Source organism: Drosophila willistoni (assembly GCF_018902025.1).
Source record: "Drosophila willistoni isolate 14030-0811.24 chromosome 2R unlocalized genomic scaffold, UCI_dwil_1.1 Seg167, whole genome shotgun sequence".
Lineage (NCBI taxonomy): Eukaryota > Metazoa > Arthropoda > Insecta > Diptera > Drosophilidae > Drosophila > Drosophila willistoni.
Genome location: NW_025814050.1, coordinates 18,952,853 through 18,972,519, shown reverse-complemented (window position 1 = coordinate 18,972,519; position 19,667 = coordinate 18,952,853). Strand labels below are relative to the sequence as shown.

Below are 19,667 nucleotides of genomic sequence, written 5' to 3'. Positions count from 1 at the left end.
TTCCTCATATGACGAAGAGGAAGATGATGATGATGATGATGGCATAATCACAGCAATGACAATGGCAAAATGTTAATGTGACTTCTGAGGCACTGTGATTTTATGGTTAGTCATAAATTAAATAACAATTTGACAAACGATTCAAGTGAAATGCCCCTCAGCCGTAGAACATTTAAAATAATTTTCAAGCATTTAAATAGCAATTAAGAACATACACACACACTCATAAAATGACTAAAATATGTATATTTGCAAGAAATTTATGCAGATTAGCACAAAAATTTGCAAGAAGAACTGCAAATAGTTATAATAAATAATTTGTTTTGGAACCAAAACGAATGCAAAAAAAAACACAAAACAAAACGTACAAGAACAAAAGAAATGGAAAAATGAAAAAGTGAAAGAAATAATGTGAAGAAAAATTAATAATAAATCTCAAAATGCTCATTAACTTAATTACTGTGTTTATTTTCATTGCCCTTCCGTTTCGTCGTTGTTCCTCTGATTGTGATTTCTCTGACTGGTTTCCTTCTGGCAGTTCTCCTTACCACCTCCATTTCTTTCATTTGTTTTGTTGTGTTGAAATGTGCTTTCTTTTGGGTGCGTCACGCAATTTTTATAGCTGCCCTTCATCCAAACTTCCACATCATCGAAGTCTCCCCCAAAACCTAAAAAAAAATAGCCCCAAAACATGAAAAAATTGCGCGTCTTTAACCTTAATGTGTATTTAAGTAATGTTAATTGTGTGTAGAGGCCGCCAGGTGGCGCCATTTGTGCCTGTTCTTTTTGTAATTATGTTAATATACACTACAAATACATATACATACATAGCCATACATATATATGTATAGAGGCAGGTATCTAAAGTTTTGTTATATAATTGTTGATTCGGTGTTAATTGAATTTCATTTGAATTTGCGACAAGGTAGCAATTAGATATGCTGCCCACAGGCGGCTCGGAAATTTCAAACAGCTGGACAAATAAAATTCAAACAAAAAATCTAGAAAAATAAACAAAAGAACCAGAGAGAGAGAGAAAGAACCTTGGAGTAAAATTCATTAAAAATTGGCCAAAGCGAAGTTAGAGTGCAGCATAAAAGTAGGCTATATAAAATTTAATAATTTCTACAAAATTTATTTGAATGTATAAGCATTTTAAAGGAGGAGCCTCTTGAATCTTTTTCCAAGTTTTATTCGGATTTTTATTGGACCTTTTTAGAAAGGTTTATTTGTTGTAAACCTATATATTTGGATTTCATTATCTTTGCCTAAAATAGTTGCAGAAGTCGCTTAAAACAGTCCCAGATAAATATGGTTTAAGACTTTAATACAAGAATCGAATGGAATATCTAAACCTACATGAAATCTTATATTAAGACGATTGCACAGACCCAGAAAAAAATTTATACATGTTGCAAATATTTATGTAAGGGTTGCATTCTCGGGCTAGGAAATAAGGAAAGTTTCCCCCACTAAAACAAAGATTTTGCCTATGAAATTTGACCCTTTAAAATGTCCGATTTAATTTTTAATTTCCTATATTTACCATCTTTCTGATTTCTACTTTCTGTTATACATATGTTGAACTTATCATACTCTGGTTGTTATTTTTAAGATTAAATAAAGAAATGTAAGTGGTTCCATTAATGACTCGAAGGGAAGTTAAATTGGCGTTGAAAATGAGCAGGCGATTTTTATCGACCATATACATATTTTGACATTAACTTTGAAGTTAAATATGCTATAACAATCTCTGTTATTCGCTCTTAATTGGACAGTAAAATGGGTTTTTCTTTTATTGAAATTTTATCTTTTCAATAGGTCTGCATTTTGATTCTGCACCATGCAACAATTTGGGGTAATCAGTTGAACAACAAAAGCCCGAAATGAATTAAAATGTTTCTTTTGAAGTTAATACGAGTTTTAAACTGCCTTTTCTGCACTGCAGAGCCTCTTAACTTTAGTATTTTAATGAAAATATGTGAAACATTAATCCTTCTCGACTTTGGGCAATATTTTTGTAGTACTGTGTAAGAGAACTTTCAACAGCATATTATAATGATCCTTTTGAATGATTTTCATTATGCGGTTCAGCTTGCCAGTGAACAACGAATGCATTTTAAGGCCTCAATATCTCTCATTAATATGTCCATCATGTAAGGAGTCAAACACTTTATTGGCATGAATGATGCATATTTACAACAACAGTTAACCTTGATATTAATGGGTAAAGTATGCAAAAAAAATATCCTTTTACGAGATGAAAAACGCATTGGTCAGTAAACTATATTTTCAACGAAAACAAACTTCAGGAAATTGCAGTGCGGAATAACGGAAAAAGAGCGGCAAGAAAATGGTACCAAAAAAAAAAAAAAAGAATAAAGGCAGCTCACGTAAACCAGGCTAAAAGTTGGTTTGTGGTTGCACCTGTTTTGGCATGTTTGAAAATTCCTGGAAACAAATGTAATAAAAACTACTCATACTGGTAATACATTCGCATACATACATACCGGCATACTCACACACACATACACAGGCACACTAGGGCAAAGTTGATGAGAGCTTTTTATTAGCCCCTGCCTTTTTGAAGAGTTCTATGTATTTTTCTGGTTTTGGTTTTTTGCGTGCTGGCCGGCACTTAAAGTACCCTTAATGAAAGAATTCTGTTTTTCTTCTTTCTTTTTCGTTTTTTTATTTTGTTTTGTTTTTTTTTTCTGTTGCTGTGTGTGTTCCCTTTTTTTATTTTTGTATTTTGTGTTTTGTTTTATTTTGGAATTTGTAGCTGGTTTTAATTTGATTTTTTTAGTGTTCAGTTGGGTATTAGTTGTAATTTATGCGATTTTTTTTTGGCTCGGCATTTTGATGGTTCAAATCATAGCAACTCATTTTGTCGTAATACACCCCACACGAGATATTACAGAGAAGGCATAAGAAATAATTTTGCTTAAAGGATTTATAGAGAAGTCTGAAGCGGATTTGTAGGTGTGTTGAAGTTTCCATTTCACTAATATTTGATATCTTGTTAGTTAATGCTTTAGATTGGAGTTTAAAAGACAAATATTCCATAAATATAATTTCATATTTCAAATTTTATCTTGGCATTGAATGTTTGTAGCTGGCAGTTTTAGTTTTTGTTTGTGATGAGTTTTAAAGTTCATTGCCAAGTCTAACAAGTTTAAGCAAAGTTTTTTTCCTAGGTAACTGAAAAATTGGGCTTAAATTTGAAAGAGTTAATCTCACAAAAAACATAGTTATGTACATAAAATACCTGACTTTGCAGCTTTTTTTATTTAACCAATTTTACCTTGTATTGCATTTCAATTGGAGTCCTTCTAAAATCTTTCATCTAAAACTTAAAAATCCAAAAACCATATATAATTTGAACTCGAAGGGTATAAAATCTTCGGTGAACTACACAAAGCTTCCCCAGCTATGAATATTGCTATGCTTTTGCTTTGAATGAAAAAAAAGAAAATGAAATAAGAAGTTTGTTTATTTCACTTAACGCTTTAATATTTATTTTATAAATATTCCTGTCGATTTTTGCCAAGTTGCTTACATTGCCATTTACAAGTGATGCTTATACGGTAGATATATATATATATATATATACGTATGCATATACATATAAATAGATATTTATAATTGTTTAATGGTTAATCAACTTATATATTTTTTTTGGTCTACATTTCATAGACCTTTTTGTCGTTTAAATAACAATGTAGTTTTTTATACACTCGTTTTTAAATATTAATTAATAATATATATGATTAATGCATATTCTTTAAGCTATTTAGCATGGATTTTCTTTTTTTTTTTGGTTTTGTTTTAGTTTAATTTTTATTTGATATAAGAATAGCTTTGTAAATAACATAACTTTACAATTCAATTTTTTGTTTTTTTCGATTGTTTATTAAACAAATTTATTTGCTTAATGTGTTTAGTAAATGATATGTATGATGGTTTTATTTTTTAACATCTCTTTCTATAATTTTTTAATTTCTGCAATTTCGAGTTCGATTAAAGTATTTTGGGAGAGCTCACGGGAAATGAATGATTTATTGGTATTTTCTTTCTTTTTTTAGCTTGTTATTTATGGTTTAGATTAATTTTTGTTTGGTTTTTGTACACAGCCAATTGCTGAGCATTTCATTATTTTTTTATTGCAATTTTTCGGCATTAATTTTGAGTTTTATATTCAGGGTTTTCACACTATTATTTTGAAAATTTGTTCTATAATCAATTTTCAATTTCCATGTCTAAAAACGGATCTTATATGTAGTCGTCAAATGGCATTAGCCTTAATTGTGTCTGGTTGATTTATTTTTTGCGTTTTTGTCCTCACTTCTCTCCCTTTTTTTCTTTTTTCATTAAATTTTTTAACTTATTGACTAGTTTTGGTTTTGTTTGAATTAATTTCAAATTAAACATTACTTTGCACACATACAGTCTCTTTAATATTATCCACATTCTGGTTTATACAATTCTATATAATACATAATCCTTCAACATTTTAACTACCAACGAATCATTTTCATCGTTTCTTAATTGCTTTTTTCTATAAATATAAAAAAAGGTTTTACTTTTTTCTGTTGTTGCTGTACTCGTATGTACATGTGCTGATGAGTTTTTTTGAAATATTAAAACTAAACTTAATACTAGAGAGTATTTAACAGCTCAACATGCACGCATTTTGGGGGGGATTAGGAAGCCTGGTTTGACTTATTAGCTACAAAGAATCGACTTGCATGATATATAGTGTCTGTATATTTTAACTAAACCATCGAAGCACATAAATCAGCACCAAGCAACGTTTGGCTTTGACAAACTCAATCATCATCATCATCATCGTCATCATCCAGAGCATCATCATCATCGCAATTCGAACTCCTTTAGCACCATCACGGCTTGGCGTCTATGTCAAACATGTGTCAGTGTTTGTGGCAACAATGTCAGCTGAATTTTTCGCATCATCCTCGTCAATGTTGTCAACAGCAACAGAAACAGTGGCATGAGGAGTGGCAGACAATTCTGTTTGGTTTGGGTCCCAGCTGCCGACCCCATGCCACCATACATGCTGTCAATACTTTCCGCACTGAGACTCAAATCAGCTGTGAAAGAGATAGATAGAGAGCCAAAGAGATGGATAGAGAGAGAGCGAGCAAAATCGTGGAGAAAGTGCACGAGAAATGTTAATAGCAATCTGCGGAAATTGGCTAAGCTTTTGGATGGGCAACTGATGTGATTAGCCAGCACTGGTGCAGTGATTTTTGGTTGCCCAAAAGGTTGAAGACTATCTCGATGCAAAGGCTCTCAAGCAAAGAACGTTCAACAATGTGAAGGATTTTGACTGGTAGCTGGGAAATGCCTAAAGGAACTTATCTAGTCAACAGCTTTCAAGTTTGCTTAAAATTTAGTTAAGTCACAAGTTGATCTGTTAATATTGTCCTTATGTCCTTATGCCTATGTTTTCTACTCTTATGTAGGTCATTCTATATTACATTCCGATTATTAGTTGGTTTTATCTTCAACTAAGTCAAATCATAACTTGTATCAATTATTAATATCAACATTGACAGTTTTTTATAGCGCTTTTACTTTGTCTTATATAATTGGAATTTTACGAAATATCCATATTTAAATAAACAAAGTAAAACATGATTTTTAATTTAAAACATTCAATTTTGAATACTGTGGTTAAGGAATTGAATTTGATTCAAAAAGTCTCAAACTATGAACACTTTTAAAGTCAATGGGAATGACTCAAACCAAAAATATCTATATAATATTTGTAAGTTCATTTAAAATTTCCCTAATTTGGCTTTTAAAATTCTAAATGATACCTCAATCGCCAATTCAAATAACTTTTCATTTTATACTACACAATTAAGCTATAAAAAAAAGGAAAACGAAACAAATTTTCAACAAAATTCTTCCCACCTTAAAAAAGAAAAACCTCAAACGATATCCCACACGAAATCAAATAAATTTCAACCACAAAAGAATTTATTTGATTGTAGCCAAGTATTTACAAATCATTAAATTGCCATAAAGCCAACCGGAGCGTGTTTATTGATATACAATTATGCGAAATGAACCAAAATGCCGACCCCAACTGCCAGGCACAAAAAAAAGAAGAGGAATGGTCACAAAGAAGTGGAAAAGAAACGAAACTTTTACCTCCACCTGCTTGGTTTGGTCGACCAACTTTTTCCTGAACCTGGCAAATTAGTGTGAAAATCTGTTAAACAACCGGGACAAACTCCGTGGACGCAATCCCATGATTCTTTTTATGGCTTTTGCATACCGTCTCAAGTGGCCTGTTAAGCCATCAACCACCCCACCAAAAAAGAAAAAAAAAGGGAAAAATAAACAGAAACCCCTCCCGTAAATGCTTGAAAAATGGCTCATAACCCTAATCGGTGTGCCGCACTCTTGGACTCACCTTTTCGTTTGCCCGGATTCTCCATATCCTCGCCGCTGTGCTCCTGCGCCCTGGCCGGATGATACATTTCGCTTTTCGTACGCTTTTTTCCTGTGTCCAACAAAGAAATGGAAAATTATTGAATTTGCGGTCGAGTAAATTGCTAAATGAATCTTTAAGTTACTTTTTTGTTTGCAAACGAACAAACCTAAGCCAAAGAGAGAGAGAGCCATAATGCATATTCATGTTGTTGTTTTTCAATTTCATTTCCATTCTCTGACCTCAACCACAAAACAGAGCTAAAGCACCTGGAACTCCTTCTACCGCAAAATCCACTTTCCCCTATGCTGCTAAAAACGAATTCTGTGCCATCATTCAACTGATTCGTGGCGTTGACGATTTGAAACGGATTTGCATGCCAAATGAATTATTTATGCGTTTTTCTCTGTCTCTTCCCCCTGACTCTTTTATCTGTCGCTTCTTTTTCAAATCTTGCAGCTTTTATGCCTGGTTTGGTAAACAAAAACAAAAATAAGTGAAATATTTGCCGCCTCTTTTTAAATTTATGCCAAGTGGCTATTAAATCTACAATTTTTGTCTTACGACTTCTCAACTGGGCTGCAATTTAACAAACAAGGGTCATACAATAGGTAAGGATAAGAAATATGAATTCTGTTTAACCGCAAAATTTGTCGCCTTCATGTTGAGTTATAGACACTTAGACTATTAAATTAAGAGTCTAAGTCAAGGCTAGACTGGTAAGTATTAAAAAATTAAGTAAATAAATAAGTAATTTCGCAAGTAAAAATGAATACGTAATAATAAATGTTGAAGCTTATCAATAATATTTATTAATTCATTCAGTTTGTCATCATATGTATGTATTCATTGTCAGTGGCAGATCGTTTTTGATAAAATTTTTTTATTTTAGGATGATAATTATCATCGTCTAAAACTGTGAAAAATATCGTTTAGAGGGAAATGTTTTCTCTGTTCTTCTTACGAGGATACGAAATTATTCATAGTAAAAGTTTTCTCTATAACTTTTGAACAGAAACGCCTAAAAGTATGCATCCAAAGTTCCCCTAATATTCACGCCGAGACTCCGAAATAGGCAATGAAAGACCTACAAGTTTTCTTTTAAACTTTAAAGTTAAAAGCGCTACAAAAACTGTCATGAAGTTTCGATATATAGATTCAAAATTATATAAATTTAGTCCCAAATTGAACTCATGGCTTTACTCAACAATTTTGAGATTCTTAATATGATCTTCAATAGTATAAAATTTAAGTTAAGCTTACCTTTATGTCTGGCTTCAAAGTTTTCCACATAATTTACTGCATTGGGTGGTATTCCTGATGGATTTTCCAAGTATTAATTGTGGCTATTATCGTTTCTCAATCTTATATACTTACTATACAGTTTAATGGTGCCATCTGTATCGCCCAATGAATTCTTGGCCACACAACGATAAGCCCCGAATTCCGCTTGAGATAATGGATTGATGTGAAGTTTCATTGAATTACGATAGCCTCCTATTTCGGTGACATTTGCTGCATACTTTCCGCCTGTTTGCGAATGTAATGTGTTTGTATTGGAGTTAATAATTGATTAAAATAATAAACTAATTAATATTTAATTGAAAATTTCACATTATTCAATAATGAAATGCATGTCATGTGCAAAAACTTTCTTCTTCACAAACCACAGAGAAAAAAAAGTAACTACACACAATGTCGCTGACAGGCATAAAATTTATGCCTGAACGCTTGACATTGCCTGCGGATAGATTGTTGCAATTGTCAACGAAAAGTTGTAAATGAAATTTATTTAGCTAGCCTGTTCTCGTTTGCGACTAATTATTGAAAGTAAATTGATTTTTCGAAATACAAATTTCAGGACTGACATGAATCAGAGAGCCATAAAATTGTGGCCAAAATAACAAACTATTCTTTCATTTTTATACAGTTCCTGAATGAATTGTTCTCCAGTTTGACACTAAAAATCCTAGCCTACATATATGAGTTTTATTTCTAATATGATTGAAAGCCTGTTTAAAAATATCAAAAACCCTAATTCAAAGAAGATTTTTAATTCATTTTCCTTACAGACGAAATATTTAATATTCGTTTTTCAGAATGCCATTAAATACTGGCTCCATTTCCGATTTATTTTTGTGACAACATGTTTGATTTACTTTCATATTCTGTGCCTGCAATTTTATGCAAATTTAATGATGAACCGAACAACTGAATAAGTGTATTCTAGACAGGCGAGAAACCACAGAACTGTGACAGACAACCGTCATTAGTTTTAGCCTGGTCTGGTTTATTCCACACTCTGTCTCAATCTCTTTAACAAAATCAGCTAATTAAAAACTTTTTTTCTCTCTCGTTTCGAGTTTGGCACTGAGCGGTCATCAGTTAGTTAGTTAGACAGTCAGTCGGGGCTAAAAAAGTTGTCAACTTGCATACTAATATATAGTCTAGCCCTCCCCCCCATTAGGGACTTACATACTACACTTGGCGTGTGAGTGTGTGTGTGTGTGTGTGTGTGGGTTGGCTAACTTGCTTGTCACTAGGCAATGAATTCATATTTGTATTTCTGCAAATTTCACTTTGAATTATTTTAATGCCATAAACAGTTTGACTAAATAAATTGACACAAAAAGTGACATTCACAATTAAATCTATTTACTTTACTAACAAAAAGAGTTTTGATTTTAATTATATTACTCTTACCCGGCGGCACAATCTCTCCACGTTCTCTGGTCCAATAGTTTATGGACTTGGGATAGGCCTCTGATTCGCATTCCAAAGTCACATCTTTACCCTCCACAGCGCCAATTAATTGATTCTGTACAGTTATCATAGGTGGAACTGAAATTTCAAACAAACAGAACCAATTAGATATAGAAAAACAAAAATAAATTGTTAAACCAGCCTCTTCTAATTAGTTAAATAGACAAACTTTTTGAATTATGGCAAAATGCAAATGTCTGTATATTTATTTGGTTTATAATGCAAAAATAAAAACAATAATTATGTCATTTAAGATTTCCCCTTTGATTTTATATTCAGTATTCAGATTACATTGAAATAATTTGCTTCCATAATCGGAAAATTTAAGTTTCTTCTGATCTTCGGAAAAAACTTGGTTCTTTATTTTCATAGCTTGACTCTGAATAGCTCTGTTCTTTAAATTGAACATTACAAGTGTCAAAAATTTTAACTAAACTTTAACTAAACAAAAAGATTATAATTTAATTGAATGTCTTGAAAAAAAATCTTGGGATTTTTTTTAGTCTATATGTAAGTACATAAACTTTTATAGAAGAGAATGAGGAAAAAGGACTAAGTGATTTAAAATCGTTTAGTCCACATAATATTCTACTTTTTTTTATTCTTTATTAACAAACTTTATATACATTGAGTAGTATATATTTCTCGATATGTTGCATTAGGTTGCCATTTTCTGAATTCCCCATAAATAATCTATTTCTAGTGAAAATTAAACTCTGTCAAAACATTTCAAACAAAGAGATTTTGATCCTATACTTACAGTGTACAATTAGTGTTATCCTTTTGCTAACTGATGGCGGGACTCCATTCGAGGCAATACATAGATAGGCGCCCATATGTTGACGCTTTACATTTGGTATTATCAAATCGGTGCCTTCGATATTTGGAACTGAAATGAAAAGGGGAATTTACAATTAGATGTAGCTTAATGGACAAATAAGAAAAAGTGTAAAACTTAATAACTCTTTTACAAAATTCTCTTTCTAAAGTAACGTAGCCGACATTACTCTCATTTGAAGTGAAATCTAGTCATGTAATAGCATCATAACTACAAATGCATTTACAAAATGTTTTGCAACCATGTAATAACTATCATTACAGTTGCCTAAGCCATTCGCCTCCATTCGCATTGTGTGAAGGGTTGTGTCGCCAACAAAAGCGCACAAAACTTTTACTAACCATGACTTTTTATGGCAGGATGATGATGCTGCTGCTGCTGCTGCTCCTGCAGTTGTTTGTTCCACCATAATTCGGACTGGGCCAGGATCAGGGCCGACTGTCCGCAAACATCCTGTTCAGATAGTCGAACAGGACTTTTTATAATATAAATTGCATAGTGGCTGAGTTAAGCCGGCAGCACCACAGACATATATGTATGTATATGTATATTGTAGCCCTTTCTATATTTGCAGCAGTGTGTGTTTGAGCGTGTGTTTGGGATTTTTTGGAGGCCAAAACGGAAGCGGAAGTTTGGTGCTAGTTTGCGCTTGATATTGTTAGGTATAATAAGCAGCTGATTTGCGTTTCGTTTATTGATTTGCCACGAGGCCCATGGGTTGTGCTTTAATATGGCCAGGGAGCTGACTGTCCGGTGAATTGGCTTATTAGCCGCCCTTTTGTTTTTTGGCATTAAATGTAATAGCCAAAATATCCAATGCAACGGCTATTGGAAGAAGCAAGAAGGCCTGTAATTTTATTTGCCAATGCAAAACTCACCAACCAACAAAATGCCATAAAAACTTTACCTTTGTTCTCTAATTGCATTACATTCCCAAGCCACAGCTAATAATCGAATTTCAAAGCGAAGGTAATTGGAATGGAATGTTTTTCGAGTTTGGTCAAATATTGAAAAGCAAATGTTGGTAAAGAAAAAGCCGCATGTACTTAATATTGTTGTGTGTTAAAGCCGAAATGTGTATACCCTTTAAAAACGTGATATGTATGTATGTATACATTTGGTATTTGTTATACAACAAAACCTAGTGAATTCTATTCCAAATTCGTTGGAAATAATTTGAAATGGCACTTTTAAAAATATTCACAAAGAATTTAACTTAAGTTCAATTTGAATAACTTATTATCTCATATCAAAGTTTAAGTTAGTTAAATAATCTAAAAAGTAGCTAAACAATGGCTGAAACTGTTTGAATATGAATGATATTTTTTCTGTGATAATGAATATTGAATACAGGTGTGAACCATTTGAATAAGAACAAGCCAAATTCATATACATATCTCTTAAATAAACACCTTTGCAATACCAATGCAGGGTATCTATACATCCTCCTAACTTACATTCTGATCCTTTTTATATTTATTAGTTGTTTCTTTTTCTTTTTTAAACATTTTAAATTTTACATACTAAAATGGCGGCGAGAGCACTCAATGGCCCAGTTGAACAGCAAGCAGACTGTTTGGAAATCATGGTGAAATGGTCGGCAGACATTTAAGCCAGTGCCGAAAAGGTCATATTGCCAACTTTTGTTCTATTTATGGCGAACTTTTTTTTTGTTGTTGTTGTTTTTACTGCTTGTTGGGCCTTTCTCATATTCATGGTGTTTTTTTTTTTGGTTTTTGTGTTGGGTAGCCCACCTTTGATTAAGCTTTTTTTCAACGGGTTTCGTGTGGGTTTCAAGGGAGTTTGTATTTTTGATGATCCGAATGAAGTACTTATAGCTCATGCGATGCATTAAGCGACACTGTAAGAATAATTGGTATTAAATATACCTTTAGAATATCCATAAAAGAAACGTTCAACAAAAAATGGCAATACAGCTGTTAATTAGTTGCAGCCCTGGACTATCGTATCGAATCGATGACCTAATAATTTTTATAAAATATTTGGATTATAGCGAAATCTTATATTAAGCTTTGTCGGTTCTCTGTCCCTGCTTTACGTTTGGTAAAGTCCAAAATCATTTTTTAACTTATTAAAATTTGAATAAGAAACGCTGCAGACATGATTCTTGGGGTTGCCATATCGTCAGTTATGGAACGATAACAACGCTTGCTATCGATATTCGCACGAAAAGTGCAATTCATGACGATAAGCTTTCTCCACTTGGCAGTCAATTGGTAAGTAGAATTAATTTTGTGAAAACCACAGCAGATTTGCTTTTAAATCAAATTTCTAAGCTAGTTGCCACTCATTGGCACTTCAACATCAATTAGTAAATCTCGCCTGATCCTCTGGCCATCCTCATTGCGTCTCTCCTTCTCTCTATCTCTCTCCATCGGATTGCTAATTCTGCCAGTGCAGACATCAAACGTCATCATCCAGCGGCGAAGCAACCCAAACACATCCGTATCGAGCAGGAACTAGAACAGGAGCAAAGGACGACGAATAAAAAAGGAAAAACGACTCGCATGCAGGTGCCATGACCACGTACATACATACAGTCAGTCAGTTAGTGTGAGTGAGAGCGTCGGTCCACCATTTGTGCATTTGTCTGCTGGGTCCTGGCCCAAAGGCTGGCTTTGGGTTCTACCACCGCCACACCATCAACATCACCACCAGCGGCAGCGGCAGCTCAGCTCAGCTACTACAGCTGCCTTTTTGTGTAAAAGTACTCCAAATTGTTGGCTGGAAAACCACCTTATGGAGGCAACCAGGGCGATACCAACAGCAAAAAGTACTTACGAATCGACACGGACAAGGTGAGTGATAAAGAGAGAAAGAGCTATGCTGTAAGCGAGACGAAAGACTTATGCACTGGCCAAAATGTGTGATTGCATAAAATATGAACAACGCAATGTCCTTTGGTTTTTATCATATTAGAATGAAATCAAAGAGAAATCAATCATCGTTAGTTAAGGCTTTCCCGTAAATTGTTAAATTCTATATTCGAAAAGCATAAGTATTCAATATTTGTCCGAGTATATTCAGTTGCTAGTGTACAACTTAAAATTTACAGTGAATTTTCGTATTCGAATCGCAGTTTTGCGTATAAATTCCTGTGAATGCATTGACTTACCCTCTTCGCCGTTGGCCAACTCGATTGGTACTCCACTTTCACGACGCCATGTAATTGTCGGCTCTGGTGAACCGGTAGCAGCGCATTTGAGCGTCACGTTACTGCCCTCGCGAACGACCATGTCCGTGCTTGTAGGATAATCTAGGATATCCGGCGGTACTGCAGCCAGCAGCGCGACCCCAGCAACAATGAGAGCAATTGAGGTTGCCAGACATTCGACAACGTTGTCAGATAATGTTTATGCCACATATATATTCATATTCCACATCGAAAAAAACACACAAGAGAAAGAGAGAAAAAAAAAAGTAAAACAATGAGTTGTATATCATATTAAATCATTTAAATTTTACTTAACAATTTTCATGCTATGGCTCTAATGGCTGATGGCACTGATTCGTATGCATGTACTGTATATTTACTATATATATATGTATATGTTGTATATATCTTTCTGTATATGTTGTGGTTTGTTTTCACATATGTGTTGTTGCATCCCCCAGCAGGTATGCATTCGGCTCTGTACCGACAAAACTCTCGAACCCCACCCAGAACCCAAGTGAATCGCATAAATGAGTGTCCTTGTTGGTTGCTTTTGTTTTAAAGGACAAACTTTTCATACGTCCTGACATGGGAGCCAGAAAATACAAATTATTACCCACGATGGCGGCGAATGTTTGCGCCCACAGCGGAAAACCTATGAACCATGAAAACGTAATAATGCTACCAGAACGAGCTAAAAGAAACGTTGGGGTTCAGGCCAGCGGGAATTGAGGGGCTTTCCTTCTTTTTTTTTGTTTTTTTGTATGCATATAATATGCCGCAATTATGTGGTTCGTAAATGACCAAAAAATTGTGTGCTGGTGTTGACAAACAGCTTGTTATACTCGGCAGGAGTCCACACGAGTGGGGGAGGCAGCGGTATGGACCGGGACTGACGACATGAATGAGTGACTGAATGACTCAGAGACAGAAGAGAAGTGGTTGCCAGGAGTACTGGCGGCTAGACCACTGAATGGTCATTAAGTGACCAAGGTTATAGAGGGAGAAAACAGTGCAAAAATTAAAATTATCCAAGGCGATATAAAGGTGACGCGTTGGAGAGAGTTATCCACCCGTTTTGAATATAAATTCTGTGCAAATATCTGAAATAGTCTCATATCTGAAATACTAGTGCATATAAATATCTCATCAGTTTAAATGCCGGGAATGTCTGGATAGTTTTCATACATATCCTGTATCTATATAGGTATATGAAAGATAGTTGAATTGCGTGGGGGATGGTAGAGGCTTTTGCCGTTTGTCGGTGACTATTTAACTGCACTTGGTCACGAAAATCATCAGGAATGGCCAGTTGTCCGAATGTCCAACTCGGCTCGAAACTCGAACGTTTCCCGTTTGCCGTTTTTCCGCTCACTGGCGTCACCTATGTACACACACAGAACAAGGACTATTTGTACAGTGGTTTAACTTTCAATTCAATAAGAAAGAATTCTTAGTTAAACCAGATAAATGTAAAGATAAAGAAATCTTTTCTAACTACACACATTTGAGGATATTGTCCACCTATTCTATACTAGTTCATTCAAGTAGTTTTAACTATTTTTGTACCACTGTAGCAGTGGTCGACCCGCTGATTATCCAGTGCAAATACCCACAGTTGATTATACTTTTTCGTGTTTGCCACTGAACGCTATGCCAACTGAAATGGTGGCTAAAATATTTAGCGCGTTGATTTAGATTTTTCGCCAGGCAAAAGGTATTTAGGCAGCTAAGAGAATGAAGAGTCGGGTGAATGGATGGTGGATATAGTGGAATGGGGTTTCTAGGTGGTGCAGACCACAAATGGACAAACCGAAATGCTGCACCGCGTCGACCACTTCGTAGGCCCGTTCACCTGGTCACCCGGTTTGTTCGTTGATTTCATTTCTTACGCTTTCTACCCGCCCATTTCGCGTCGTTTTAATTCAAAATCAACAATTTCTGCGGTTCAGTGGACGGTTAAACATGTTTAAGTAGTCACAATAGACCGGAGCTACCGTCCATGGGCCAGTGGAATTCTCATAAACCACAACTCTCCACTGGAGCTTGCTTCTGCTTGTTTCTACATCCCAACCGAAAAACGTTTTGTTCGAGTTTGTATTTTTGTTTAAAATTTTGTTTGTTTTTTTTTTGTTCTCTAGAATACAAATCGAACAATAGCTCGGGACCAGGCAAGTCCTGGCAACCAGGCGTATGATTGTTTGACAAACCAAATGGAAAAGGCAAAACGGGAGAACACAAAAGAACAAAAAAAAAAAAAAGAGTTTATTTCCGCCAACTTACCCACAACATCCAGGTAGCCCATTTGACTTTTCATTGGATCCGTGTTGATTTGGCACATGTACCTAATGTGACGAGTTGGAAGAGAAGACGGGGGAGTAGGGAATAATTCATAAACTCTTAAACAACTGTGGGAACTTCTGAAGGGCTTACCATCCTTTATCCGACTCCTTGATATCTCGTATACGCATTGTCCATGTCTTGTGCTCGGAATTGGCAATGCCAATGCGTTGATTTTTAGTTATTACATGATTTTGTATAGTCAATATAGTTTGTGTATCGACACGCAGCCACGCCACCTACGAGAAAACAAGAAAGAAGAAAAGTTTCGATTAGAACTAGGATTTAAGAACTCTTCTCAGCAGTTTGGTTAATGACCTCTGATCCACTGGACTGTATGAATTTTTCATTTAGAACTATCAAAAGCTCAAAAGGTTTCATAAAAACGCTTCAAGTCTAGTCGTGCCTAACTTAGAATACTTTTGAATACAATTTATCATACATTTTTTGTCGAAATGAATAATTGCATACGTCGCCATTCTCTCGACATTTTAATATGTTGTATTTTTCTTTTAGCTATTTTCAAACGACAACAAAAACTTGGAAATATGTGAGATTTTTAGAAATGATAAAAATGTAAATTGATAATTGAGTTTCCAGATTTTCAATGCCCTTTGATATAATTTATTTCCATTAGAGCAAAGGAATGACGGTTTGAAATAAGCTACAAAATGATTAAGTTAAGTCTACTAGTCCGGAAAATGTAAATCTTGGTATTTTTGTTTGTAATCATTGTTATGAAGTACTAAATATTTCAACTTGAAGTAAACATTTAATAAGACCGTTTGGTTTTAAAAAGTCGGAGCAAATGAAGTATGGACTACATGTTGATGATCATAATTGATATCCAATAAAAATAAATATCACCTTGGTTAACTAACAGTTGTGTAATCGTGTTGTCAGATCTGAATACTTTAAGTATTTGTATGTGTAGACCTAATGACTCTACCAAAACCTTTTTAAGAATATCATTCTTACGCGACCACGGCCATTTTAGTTATGTATTGCAAATGTATACGAAGTTTAGTAGGTCTATTCATGTTAAACGATAAAATAAAATTTTTAAACCAATTCTGGTTTGTAAACTTTTAAAAGTCAGTTGGGCAACAATTTGTCGTTATGATAAATCAGAGGTTTTAGTGTTTATGTTTTGATTCTGATTATTATAGAGCCAAGTCAAATGAATGTCAAAAATGCTTCTACGCTATCAGAGTTCATAGAAAAGTCTTGGTGCCCTTTTCCATTTTAGTGGTTTGAGATAAATAAATGTTAGTTAAACAGAATGCTAATAATTATTATTAAATTATATACCTATAGTAAATATATTGATATTCCACTTCATTGCTTAACTTTCTATCAGATTCAAGTGCAATTAAAGCATTCCGGGAGAGGAGGGAAAATGAATCATAAATTAAATTTATCATAACTAGCATGCAAAGGACTTCAATTATAAAAAATGGAAAAAACGAAACCAATTCCACGAACTGTTTAACTGAAAATTTCTTTTCACTCACACATATAAAAGTTCATATATGTATATGTATGTGTGGTAAGGTAATTGTACAATTACCTTAGTAAATTATTATGCGATAAAACACGCAGTTGAATTATTTTGTAAGCGTAATGGTCAAGGAACCTAAAGGGGAATCTAGCAAACCCTTTTTAAGCCATGCCTTTGCATGTGTAAATGTGACATTTGATGGCTATGGTAAGGGGGGGTGGAAGAGCACATGAAAGGATATATATCCAGTTTGACATGTCAACACGTAAATAATTTCATTTTATAAATAAATTTCAATGTTTCAACTAATTTATAAACATTTTCCCTCAGCTCGGGCTAATGAATTATTTTACGTTTAAATTGAATGTGATTTTTCAATATTTCACCAATGGAGAGAGACACAAAGAGAGAGATTTAAAAGGGGGGAATTCGGTTGATATGGAAAATCCCATTACAGGTGTCAGAATAAAATAAGTAATTATGCCCAAGTGCCTGCTCAATTATCTCATCGTACAGAAAATCGCTTAATTGTACAGGGTAGCTAGCTACTTTGTTGGGGGTGGCATTAGACTGTCCACCCCTCGTCGAATCAGACTAAATCTAAAGTCAGCATAAAGCTTTGCACTTCAATGGAGTTTGCTTTGCATGAAGTTGTTGTTTTATTCACAGTTAAAATGGCAGATGGTGGGAGTTGGGCGGGAGCTCATCTTCCTGGTAGACAACACCAAACAAATACTCATCTAAAGAGCAGACCAAAAGGACCCCCTGCCCTCCTAAATGCTTTTCCATTCTCTCGTCTCTCATCCGTGTTTAACACATTCTCTCTCTCATTCATATTTCAATTACTTTTTATGTGATTTTCACCATTGTTATCGCTGTCTGGCATATTCCTATTTATGTTTTTATTTTCACTTTCATTTCCATTCAATTTTTGTTGTCTACTTTTTGGGTGTCGAGATTTGCTCTTTGAGATTACCAACATTGGGCGAAGGTGGGTAAAAATACTAATGAATATTAATGCGACTGGTCTGATGGGTTGGGGCGTTAAAAGAGACAGTGGGGGGGTCTTTTGAGGGCAACGGTTTGAGGTTTTTGTGGCTGTTTATTGAGTGTGTAATTGAGCCAGGAGCTTGACTCTCCATCCTGATTTGTTGTATGCTGAAAGAGGGCGAATGCGGGAAGCGAAAGTGTGTTTTTGGCTCACCTTATACGGGCCCAAGTCCTGGACAACACATGTGAGAAAAGCATCACGTCCCACTGGGGCTGTCATATTTACAATTGGCGAACTAAATTTGGGATCAACTGGAATGAGAAAAAGTTATTTGGGGTTTTTATTTCATGTTGTGTAGAGTGTTGACATTAATAGTTTCGGTTATGGTTGATTGGCAAATAATTGGATATGGAAAAATAATAGCCCACTAAGGGTTGCGCGACTATTACTTATGTATTCAAGATAATCAAAGTGTTTAGGGTTAAATAAAACTATGTTAACATAAACTTTATCTTTAATAACAGAATTGGATAAATGGGTTTATGGTTTAAGCTTGTTTAATATTTTACAGAAATGTTTTATGAAACATTCGAATCAAAATATGAAAGAAAGTAATCTTATTGGAAGGCTTTACATAAAGAATTAGTTTGAGGGATTTTGAAAAGCATTTAGACCTGATCTAAGAAGCATTTAGTGAATTTTAAGATTCTCATTGGGAAGCAGTGATTGCACTTTAGAAAACTAATTCCTTTTATCAATTACATTATTCTAAATAAATAAATATTGGTGTGGTTTAGTTCTCCATCTATTTGCTCCAAAAACTAAATAACTTTCATAAATAAGAAATTTAAAATTTATTAATAAAAAACAAATGATTAAAAAAAAAAACTAAAATAGTCGAGGTTGATAACAAACAAATATCTCTTCGAGTCATTATAAAAATCCTGTTTAGTTAGTATATAAAAATTTCAATCAACCATTTTAGAAACTTCAAAAAGTAATTGATTTATTCATGTATTGTTACTTACCTATTGCTTCCGCTGGCACCTCGACTCTCTGTAGATGACATTTCTGGCACATTAATATGATAGCCAATGTGACTTTTATGGCATAACACAATGTATTAGCCAGATTATTGAATGTTGGCAAATATATCGCTGGCATGTTTTTATATTTAGACTTCACCTTCCTTTTGGTAATTAACAATTTTGGTCTTTTTAATTACATAATTGTCGCTATTTGATCGAATTGAAAAATATAATTGTTAAGCCTAAATCAACAAAACCGGATGAATGGAAATTACAAACTTGAACCTTCTATATAAATTTTCACACACAGTGCCAACACCACCAACACCACCAAAAGTGGAGGGCAACTCGATTCAGTGAGCAATGTTAACGTCTGCCTGGTAGGTAATTGGCAGTCATTAGCAGGTCTGAAAATGGCATAAAGTTACACTCATTCGCATGGTTGTTGCTTTTCCTGTTCCTGTTGCTGTTGCTGTTGTTGGTTATTTATTCGTTGAAAGTTCAACAGAAAGTACTTGAATAAGCGGAATCTCAAATAATGGCAAACAATGCCAACAACAACAACAGC

The 19,667-nt window shown here is 34.3% G+C and overlaps 1 protein-coding gene and 1 long non-coding RNA gene across 6 annotated transcripts in view; one reads left to right on the top strand and one right to left on the bottom strand.

The window, feature by feature from the left end:
- Positions 1-4,411: 4,411 nt before the first annotated feature.
- Positions 4,412-19,295, bottom strand: LOC26529300 (limbic system-associated membrane protein). Of its 5 annotated transcripts, XM_047010881.1 has the most exons (12): positions 19,100-19,294; positions 18,285-18,382; positions 15,673-15,818; positions 15,523-15,584; positions 13,201-13,359; positions 9,987-10,115; positions 9,167-9,304; positions 7,841-7,993; positions 7,727-7,780; positions 6,446-6,535; positions 6,181-6,320; positions 6,006-6,115 (listed from the first exon to the last, which is right to left on the bottom strand). In XM_047010881.1, exons 1-11 carry the CDS (start codon positions 19,233-19,235, stop codon positions 6,229-6,231), a joined length of 1,257 nt encoding a protein of 418 aa, XP_046866837.1. In that variant the 5' UTR covers positions 19,236-19,294; the 3' UTR covers positions 6,006-6,115; positions 6,181-6,228. The 5 variants fall into 5 exon arrangements, with proteins under 5 accessions (XP_015033929.2, XP_046866836.1, XP_046866838.1 ...); XM_015178443.3 differs by lacking the exons at positions 6,006-6,115; positions 6,181-6,320 and adding an exon at positions 4,412-5,111 and having other exon boundaries at positions 19,100-19,295; XM_047010880.1 differs by lacking the exons at positions 6,006-6,115; positions 6,181-6,320; positions 6,446-6,535 and adding an exon at positions 4,412-5,111.
- The window catches only part of LOC124460328, a 59,533-nt gene continuing 52,249 nt past the window's right edge, over positions 12,384-19,667 (top strand). The window contains exon 1 of the long non-coding RNA XR_006954262.1: positions 12,384-12,883. This is a non-coding gene — a long non-coding RNA (uncharacterized LOC124460328). The remainder of the gene's footprint in view (positions 12,884-19,667) is intronic.